General features: G+C 42.4%; 1 protein-coding gene across 1 annotated transcript; it reads right to left on the bottom strand.

Annotated features, from left to right (window-relative positions):
• Positions 1-3278: 3278 nt before the first annotated feature.
• Positions 3279-10038, bottom strand: LOC130473283 (protein FAM107B-like). The gene is made up of 4 exons (XM_056844806.1): positions 9936-10038; positions 8593-8740; positions 5988-6132; positions 3279-3426 (listed from the first exon to the last, which is right to left on the bottom strand). Exons 1-4 carry the CDS (start codon positions 10036-10038, stop codon positions 3316-3318), a joined length of 507 nt encoding a protein of 168 aa, XP_056700784.1. The 3' UTR covers positions 3279-3315.
• Positions 10039-10463: the final 425 nt, after the last annotated feature.

The raw sequence follows: 10463 nt of genomic DNA, 5'->3' as shown, positions 1-10463 counted from the left end.
TAGATTTTCTTACATGCATATCTACGTAATATGTAGTTTTGCTGTCCATCTCTTGACCAACCTTACAGTTCTCTCCCCCCACCCATAACATACAAGCTCCTCCTGGCCTTCTGTGCTGTGAAGTTTCTTCAGAGCCACAGCAGAACTTCCTTGTTTCAATACCGTGTATTCTCGAGCAGTTATAGATATGACTCAGTGGGAGAACTTATGGTTGAGAGAAATTAAGTTTACAAAATGTCAAATACTTAGAGAACACTGGTATAAAATATATAACGCCTAAAGATATTGCAAAGGCGAGTAAGGGATTTGACGGAAAGTGTTGGAAATGGCAAAGAATAGATGCAACATTTTATCATATGTGGTGGTCTTGCAAAAAAGCAAGAAAATATTGGGAAATGAAACATGAAATGCAAAGAATATCGAAAATCAAATTTGTGTTGGATCCGAAAAGTATGTGGTTAAATACTTCACCAGATAATATGCCAAAATATATAATGAATTATTTAAGAATATGGTGACAGCGGCAAAAATAGAGTATGCAAGAAAGTGGAAAGCGGAAGACTACCTGGATGTAACTGAACGGACAAATAAAGTAGCAGAATATGCAACTATGGCTAAGTTAACATCTTTAGTGAATAATAGATCAACCTCTGATTTTTATGAAAAATGGAAAGTATTTCTTGAATTTATAGTTGTTAACTGATAAAAATAATAGAACATAAAAATGTTAAGTAAGAAACACGCCATCGAATATTCAATTATAATATTCAAAGAAGGTATAACAGAATAGATGTTACAGAGTAAATTTCATTTTAATGTAAGAATCTGATGTGTATGTTTATATGTTTGTATATCTGTATGTTTTGTAATATTTGTTTGATTTTTTTAAAATACCCTGTATTCTCTGCCTGTTTCCTTAAGGCCCATTCCCCACCTATTTTTTCTTAAGGTTCCTATTTTTCAATCCATTGCCTACACTGCACACTTCCTTAGTCTCTAGGTATCCTGTCTTTGGGTTTCCTGCCTCTCCCCAGTCCTCCACCTGCTCCTGTATGCAGTTCTAATCCCAGTCCAATTTATAACTTTCCTTTCCCTCACAGAAGCTGGACGGCGAACTCCTTTTGTCACTTGAGCAAATGAACATCCCAATATATATGCACCCCAATATAGATCGGCTCACAAGCAGTGAGCAAATGAGACTGCAGGCAGGATCAAATTTAGATTTGTATGGAAAGATTTGTGTGAAAGCAACCAGTTTCCATAACTTTGGGAACTATCACACTAGCAAGAAAGTTTTTTAAACCTATTTTATTTGTTTTATGTGTAAATTTTGCAACCTCTGAAAGGTTTTGGACTGTGACTTATAAATAAATTGTTTATTACGGTCCTTTGACCAAACATAAAATATTTTATCATGACTTTATCATCCCTTGACACATTGATACAGGGGAAAAAATTAATCCCACCACCACCAGTGTTTTGGTAATCATACAACTGATTTTAGAATTACTTATCCTCTCAAAATGTATAGCTCTTTTCCCTTTTAGTACTACCATATATTAGTGATAGTTTCTTATCTACATCTCCAACATATATATCAAGAACAAGCAGATGGCTGAGAGGTGGCATATAAATCCCTAAATAAAATGAATCAATCATAAATTAATATTCTCCTCAGGGGATGCCAGCACAGAAGTCAAGAATGCTTCTTGCATATCTTGTGAGATCAAGATTCAGAATAAATCACCTTTTTGTTTTGGGTGGTGTGGAAGGATTAAGAAAGATTGTATATTTATTAAAAATATGCACTCCCTTTCTTCTGCAAACTGGCAATTATTTTAAAAAAACATACTGCTCATTTATAATACATAACCAATAATAATTCATAAAATCAAACAATTAGAGCAGATAATAAAAAGCCACAATGAGAGAGATCTCTGAAGATCTGGCCAAATTCCTTTAAAAGCATAATTCCTTTCTAATCCTCCTTTTGGCTAAAGAGGTGATACCATGGTATCTCTGATTTGCTTTCTGTCAAAATTCTTTGTGAGGCTTGAGTGGGAAGGTGTTTGCAAGTAAAACAAATTACAGAGCATTTGATCAAATGTAGGGTACCAAAAACCTCATACAGTTACTACACAGAATTACAAAGTCAGTTTGGCTTAATTCTATTTGCAGACAGATGAATATAGATGCTTGCAGGCTTTGCTGAACCTTTGCTGAACCACTTAATAGCAGCAAACAGTGTAGAGAACTAATCCTATTGAGAGATCAGAGCAAATGTGCAGGCAGAAGGGGCTTGAACTGTTGCCAGTACTGTAATTATATGATCACGTATACTACATACCAGGTGGTTTTGTTCTTTGAGATCCCTTCTGTTTGTATGTTCTGAGGTTTATAGCTATAGATGACCACAGTTCAGCAGATCCTAAAGGTGACATGAGTGGACATTCTTTGACCACCATTTCAAGCCCGGTTAGCACTGTTCTTATATTTGAATGGTTTTTCTCTTGACCTGAGATACCTAGCAAGAAACTGTGGCCAACAGAAAACAATGCTTGATATAACAAGAATGTGTCTGGGCTCCCACACCATCCCTGCCAGAGTTAGTTTTAAAAATAGGTTTGTGCTGCATTTACTCCCTTTATGGGCCATTAGCGAAAATGACACTGAAGCTAGCATTAATTAACATTAGGCAACTTTTGCCTAAATCTAAGAAGAGATGTTCAGCTGTGACTAGGTAAGGGTTGCGTGCTCTCAAAAACAGTAGCATTTTCCTTATAAAAGTGCATTGGTGATTACACAATAGCCACCCTGCCCTCACAGACCCTCCAGGAGAGGTTCCAATCTGCCTTTCCATTCCTAGTATCCTTAATTCTTAATTATCGTGACTGAATAGGGTTGCCAAATCTGGGTTGGGAAATACCTGGAGATTTTGGGGGCAGAGCCTGAGGAGGGCAGGATATGGAGAGGGGAGGGACTTCAATAGCAATTTTCTCCAGGTGAACTGATCTCTATCTGCTGGAGAACAGTTGTAATTGTGGGAGATCTCCAGCCACCACCTGGAGGTTGGCAACCCTATGGCTGAATGACAGCCTGCATGCAACGTCTGTTTATTGAGTCAATGTCCTTTGCGTCTGATTTAGTCCTCATACTGTCGTGTCCCTGTGGCTAGCCTGAGCAGTCGCTCTGCAAGTTCAGCCCAGGAAGCAGCAGCAATCTCCATTGGTCTTGTCTTGTTCAAGTTTCCTCTGTATGAACTTCTGCCAGGCAGCCATCCTGAGAGAAGCTGCAATTGAAATTCAGCTCTCACATCTACCTTATGCCTGTTTCTGGAGACAGCTTAATCTTTTTGAGGCTTTCTTTGACAAGGATGAATTCGGGCCTGCCATCTTGTTCCCCGTTCAGGACCAGCTCTCGCTCATACTGCAAACAAGACAATGATAACAAAGAAAATCAGAGATTCTACCCAAACATCAACCACCCCAAATCCCAAACTTCATACCAGGAACGGAAATAATTAAACTCCAGAACACCACAAACACTGGATTTGACAAACATTTTTCAAACAGCTGAAAGTAGTTTGAGAGTTTCAGAGGACTGGCCCCAAGAAAGAGGACTGTCCTCTGGTCACCCTGTTTGAGAGGTATCTTGCTTCCCATGATTTACACACTTCTTTTGTCCTACTGTCACCTGGGCAGACAGGTTTGGAGTCCCCCTCCCCCAAACTTGCAAAGCCTGCTTACCAGAGATGAAAGTAATATAAATATATTAACCATGAGCAGCAATCACTTTTTAAAACTGCTTCCAACAATTCTGGAGGGGAAAAAAACTTTCACCTGTCTCCAGCCTCATTATGGCAACATGGGCAGCTCATTCCTGGAGGTGGGGCAGCCGGAGGCAGTGCAGCCACACCACCTCCAGAGTGGCTTGCTGCCTGCGCAGCAAGCCAAAAAAAGAATAAAAAAGGATTTTCCAGGGAAAAAAACATGGAACTCCCCATAGAGTTCCATGGGGCTGCACCACGATTTTACAGGCGTATCTCAACGCCTACAAAATGGCACATTTTTGGCCTGAAAGGGTTAGAAAGCTGCCTAAAGGCAGCTCCGCCCCCCGGAACGCCCCGGGGATGCCCCCCCTGGATGCCGGCACAGCCTCTTACGCCCAGACAATGCTGCCAGGGAGGCAGTGCCGATGCCCAAGGCCTGCACTGCTGTGCTGCCCCCGCAGGCCGGCGTCAGTCACCCTGCGCCAGCGTCCGTGCCACAATGGACGGTCCAGAGTGGCACTTACGCCAGCATAGGGGTCACTCCAGCTACTATGCGGCTCCGGCCCCCACTTCAGAATTGCATGGTTACATTTAAAGCACTGCAGGTCCCCAAATCTGTAAAGAAGCTGTAAATCTCATGCATTGCGTTTATTATTATCCCTTAGTCCAATTTAACATCTAATCCTAAATTTGGGAAACAACACTAGGGGTTTGGGGTCCAGAATTTATCAAATTCTAATTCTTAAACTCTATGCTGGTTCTAACAATGTTGTTTTTAAACGCTCATAACATAAACATTCCTAATAAAGCCTGGGATTTAATCTGGATTATGTTACCATTTAAAATGGTAGCTACTAAGAACAGAGAAATGTCCTTCAAATCAATACATAACTAATAAACCTCCCTTACATTTCACTAATTCTTCCTTTTATTAATGGAGGGGCTTTCAGGGAATATACTATCATATGGATACAGCTGTTTTAAAAATTCAGATCTGTGAGGAGCTCAATAGGACAATTAGCCATACTGTCATCCCAGATCCATAACGATTTTTTCAAGGGCGAAATAAAAATTTGCTGCATAAAAACCTTATACTCTCCCTAATTCCAGCTTCAAGATTAGAAATGGCAAAGAAATGGAAAACAACAAGCCTATTTGTTGAATCCTGATACTATATAGCATGGGATGGATGAGGCACTGAGGAAAAGGCAGCTTTTTATGTATGATTTATGAAAGGTTACTCACAATCCAATAAATGCACTGAAAAATGGTTCTTATTCTATGTTAAGGAAAGTCCTGATATTGTTATATCTGCTTCAAAGGTGAATTTTTGGGAGGCAGATAACTGTTGCTAGTTAACTGGCATTGTCAAATGCCTTAAAGGATGTTTTTTCTTGTTTAAAATTGAGATAATGGTTATAAGCATAGTATGATTTACTTCGCAGTATTTTAATATTTTGTTCATTGGCCTCCATGTATGAATCTATACATCATGAAGTCTTGTCTTAAGTATTTGGTTTAGTGTTTATATTGATGTTTGTTAGAATCACACATAGTTGAAAAGATAACGTTCTCCTTGACAGTAATGCCCCCGCTTCTTTCCATCCTTACATTTTTTTACTAGTGAACTGCCTTGTTTTCTTTGAAGAGGCCAAGAGCGAATGGCTAAGCATCTAGACGCCCAACAGGCATCACCTGCATGTGTTACTGTGTCTGCCTTAGACGCAAACACTTACATGTTTAGCACGGTACCTTTTTATAACAGCTGAGTCTGCTCAACTTACTATACTGGCCCTGCCACAATACAACACAAGAGAAACAATAAAGAAGTCAGTATCCTACAGCCCACGAATACATTTGAGCTCACTTATGGCCAAAGGCTGTTGTTTCGTTAAGATACCCTGCCAAACATTGCCCTTGCCAGTATACGATGGCTAGGATGAAAAGAAACCTTAGTCTGGGGCAGAGAACATTATGGGTTTATTGTGCCGTGGTCCATGTTAGGCAATGAATAGAGTGACAATGACACCGAGAACCAGTAAGGATTTGTATGGAGAGAAACTGTGATTAAATGAGGGCTAGGAAGAAAAATCATGGACACAGAGTCAGCCTTGACATGCTGGGGGGCCTATTAGGGAGGAATTCGGAACTATTGTATGCAGATTATAGCTATGCTACGGGATGGCTGAGACGTTGTTGTGGCTGATCAAGAACAAACCTGGTCAACTTTCTGCTGTCTTTTTCTCAGCTCTTCTTCCAGGTCTCTTAAGGGTGTGTGTGATTCGTCCTGTTGCTTCAGCTGCTTGAGTCTCCTGGTTTCTAGTACCCTCTGAAGCTCAGGCTTGTGTTCTGGAAACAGACCCCTAAGATAGATCAACACAAAATGAAGGATCTATGACTGTGAAGGATCTCACAGAATTGTTATGATTTATTGTTTTATTTCAGTTATTTATAGTCCACCTTTCTCACTGAGTCTCAAGGCAGATTGCACAGTGTAGATCAATGCGATCAACAGGATGATATATCTAATGAGCTATGTAATAGGAATTACAAAAAAATGAAATGGAGCTATCATCTGAACAAAGCAAAAGTATTAAACATTAATATTATGGTATTGCTTCAGTAGAAACAGTGCATTTTCCTAAACCACAGGAACACATGAAGCTGCCTTATACTGATTCAGACCCTTGGTCCATCAAAGCCAGTATTGTCTACTCTGACAGGGTACCTACCTGCCTAGTCCCTTTAACTGGAGATGCCGGGGATAGAACCTGGGATCTTCTGCATGCCAAGCAGATGCTCTACCACTGAGCCACAGCCCCTCCCCAATCTATTATGATATAGCCCTGTTTCCTTCATAAAAATGCCCTCCTGAATTATTGTGTTTTACAGAGTTTGTGAAATGCCCAGAGCATGGGAGCATTTCTGACCTTCTCAGGCAAGCCATGCCACAAGATGGGGGTGGCTACAAAGAAGGCACGTGTATGGGCAGTTAATGATTCTGCCCATCTTCAAGGTGGCACCTACAAAAGGCCTTGCTCAGATGAGTGAAGATGTCATGGCAGGACATAGGTGGAGAGGTGGTCTTGCAGACATGAGGCTCCAAGGCTATGAAGGGCTTTGTCTGCCATAGACAATACCTTGGTAACTGATGGGCAGCCAGTGGAGTGACTGCAGAATGGGTGTGATGTGCATGTTCTGCCTAAAAGGTACAGGTAGTCCCTTGTGAAAGCACAGGATCATTCCTGACCCATTGGGTGACATCGCATCCTGATGTTTACTAGGCAGACTATGTTTATGGGGTGGTTTTCCATTGCCTTCCCCAGTCATCTACACTTTATCCCCAGCAAGCTGGGTACTCATTTTTCCAACCTCCTAAGGATGGAAGGCTGAGTCAACCTTGACCCAGTTACCTGAAACCGACTTCCGTCAGGATCGAACTCAGGTCATGAGCCTAGGTCCTGATAATAACCAAGCAATTGGCACTAACTGCAGTCTCCAATTTGATTTGGAGGGGAGACCAATGTAGAGTGCATTACTGTAGTCTAGTCGAATACGAATACGAAGCCTTTATGGCATTAGTTATACAACATCTATATAAACATGATAAAAACAATTTAGAATCATCTCCATAAAACTGACACTAAAACAGGTTTAAATACATTAGAAGTCACTCACTTCACAGCCCTAAAATTACCTCATGAGTTGCACAAGCTTTCACGCACTTTAATTGCCCTCAGTAAAAATCTTGCCACCACATCAATTATTAGTGGATCCTGCGCATTCATAAGGATTGAGGCCTTAATGCTTACAGGTAGCCATTCTTTGTCCACAAAGATTGGGTCTATTAATTGAAAACGACCTCTAGCATACAGAGGACAGTTGATTAAAATGTGGGGGACTGTTTCAATTTTACCCTCCCCACACGGACATACCCTTTCTGCAAAAGGGACTTTATTATAGCTCCCTTGCAGCACGGCAGAAGGGAGAACATTTAGTCTAGCCAGCATAGAGGCTCTTCTTTGATTAGGATCAGTTAGGCATGTTAAATATTGGGGTCTAGAAGGGCTGTTGAGGGAAGGCTCCCAGCAGAGAGGTGAGCACCTAGTGTAGTCTAGTCTTGATATTACCATGGCATGGATCCAGGTGGCCTAACTGGCCAACTCAAGGTAGGGGGCCATCTTCAGGGCTAAATGAAGTTGGAAAAAAGTATTTTTTTGTGGCTGCATTAACTTGCTTCTCCATCAGTAATGCTGGGTCCGGTATAACCCTACGTTCTTAACTAGGGTGCAGTCTCCAGATGGGGCCTGGATAGCTCCCAGAATTACAATTTATCTACTGACTACAGGGATCAGTTCCATTGGAGATTAACAGCAGCTTTGGAGAGCCGCAGACCCCTGATGAGCTCCCTCCAGTTCCCAAAGCCTGCCTTCCCTGGTCTCTGCTCCCAAATCTCTAAGAATTTCCCAACCCCGAGCTGGCAACCATAACAGCGTCAATGAGTCAAAAAAAGGGGGAGTTGGATTTTTCTGGAAGGAGAGGACAGGATGACACCAAAGGAATAAAATGGCGAAAGAGGCAGCATGCAGACAAAAACTTTGGATTCGCTTCCAAGCCTATCACGTTGAACACCAGGATACTCAGTTGTAAATTGATGGTGCTGTAACGGCCCAAGAGATTCTATACCCAGGTGGTAGAGGATGGGGTAGGCGGTAGAACAGGAATGCTCCCTTGAATAATCTTATGCCTAATAAGAGTAATCCTTTCACAGCAGTAATCCCTCTACAGCTGGATTACAGATCCTGGATTACAGATCCACTCACTTCCTATGAGTGAAAAGTAACTCGCGGTGCATCTCCCGATGGTGCTTGGACTCCTTTACTGGGTTTGGCAGTTTTTTGGGCTCAATTAGTCCTCTCTGGCTCCCAGATACCTGGTAGGTGCCATGCTCAAAGCTCCTGCTGTTTGCATCTGAAACACAATAACACAACAATAAAGGCCATCTGTCATGAAGTTCAGTGTTTGGCAATAGTAGGAAAGTTTCTTACAATTCCTTACAATCAATGACCCTGGACTCATCCAATAGTGAATGCAAGAGGTCTCTCTGAATTACTGTGGATGTGATCTATATGTGTGTGTGTATCTTTAAGTGAGCTCTCAAGAACTAGTTTCTGTCCCTGTCCCCACAAGCCTGTATGGAAGGGGTCTCACTTAGGTCTTGTTCTGTGTGTGTTGGCTGCAGTCTTCCAGTTAGGGTTACCAACCTCCAGGTACTAGCTGTAGATCTGCTATTACAGTTGATCTCCAGCCGATAGAGATCAGTTCACCTGGAGAAAATGGCCGCTTTGACCATTGGATTCTATGGCATTGAAGTCCATCCCCTGTCCAAACACTGCCTTCCTCAGGCTCTGTCCCAAAAACCTCCCGCTGGTGGCAGAGGGACCTGGCAACTAGGGTTGCCAACCTCCTGGTACTAGCTGGAGATCACCTGCTATTACAAATTATCTCCAGCCGATAGAGATCAGTTCCCTGGAGAAAATGGCCACTTTGACCATTGGATTCTATGGCATTGAAGTCCCTCCCCTCCCCAAACCCCGCCCTCGTCAGGCTCCACCCCAAAAACCTCCCACCGGTGGCGAAGAGGGACCTGGCAACCCTACTGGCAACCCTACTTCCAGTGAGTATTGTCCGTCTGTGTAAGTGTTCAGTCTAGGGTTGCCAACCTCCAGGTGGTGGCTGGAGATCTCTCACTATTACAACTGATCTCCAGATGACAGAGATCAGTTCACCTGGAGAAAATGGAAGGTGGACTCTATGGCATGACACCCCATTGAAGCCCCTCCCCTCCCCAAACCCTGCCTTCCTCAGGTTCCACCCCCAAAATCTCCATATCATAGATCATAGAGTTGAAAGGGGTCATACAGGCCATCTAGTGCAACCCCCTGCTCCATTTCCTAACTCGGAGCTGGCAACCCTAGTTCCGTCCCAGCTGTAAGCAACAAAAAGACCTGTTATTGAAGCTACCTGAGTCACCTGTGTGCTGGCTATTGAGCAGGAATGAAGGGCAATCTGGCAGGAAAGCATACTACTATTCACCATAAATGGTACTAAAATGGAGAAGGAGTGGCTTTGATGGGCCCATCACTTTATAAGGCTGCCTGAGTACCTTGGCTGGACTGAAGGCAATCACCATGCCGAGAGGCTTTGAATGCTCTTCTATTTCTGAGATTTAGCACAGAGGATTTTTCAATGCAATTGCAGGAACTCATGTGCCCCCATGTGGTGAAACTACAAATTCCAGCCATTGAGCTTGTACTATTTCTGAAATTTGTGGCTGTAACCTTTACTTCGCTGTTTGGGGGGTACATTTATACAGTCATCAACAGCAGAAAAATTGCAGAGCATTCTAAACTCATTTGGAAACCCATTGTAAATGTTTATATACAGCCATCTTCTACTGATGGCGAACAAACAGAACATAAAGCAAAAAAAGAGCCTGGTGGAAAGAGTTTGGGACCTGGACAATGGATAGGAGTCCAAATCCTCTATCAGTCAGAAATTTAGTGGATTACTGGAAAAATGTGGATTCTGAGCGTTCTCCCCACCTTTGTCCTGAAGCATGACTCTAGCCACATTTTTGTTAAAAGGGCAAACATCGAAGTAGCTACACTACACTGCCATCTCCCAAACTTTA

The sequence above is a fragment of the Euleptes europaea genome, chromosome 2 (genome assembly GCF_029931775.1).
Source record: "Euleptes europaea isolate rEulEur1 chromosome 2, rEulEur1.hap1, whole genome shotgun sequence".
Taxonomy (NCBI): Eukaryota; Metazoa; Chordata; class Lepidosauria; order Squamata; family Sphaerodactylidae; genus Euleptes; species Euleptes europaea.
This window is presented reverse-complemented; position numbering and strand designations above follow the sequence as displayed.

Coding starts and splice junctions, on each gene's coding strand:
- LOC130473283 (XM_056844806.1), bottom strand. CDS start 10,038: ATGAGTTCCTGCAATTGCATTGAAAAATCCTCTGTGCTAAATCTCAGA. Junction 8,741..9,935: donor TTGCCTTCAGTCCAGCCAAG/GTACTCAGGCAG, acceptor ATTGTGTTTCAG/ATGCAAACAGCAGGAGCTTT. Junction 6,133..8,592: donor TTACTTTTCACTCATAGGAA/GTGAGTGGATCT, acceptor GATCTATCTTAG/GGGTCTGTTTCCAGAACACA.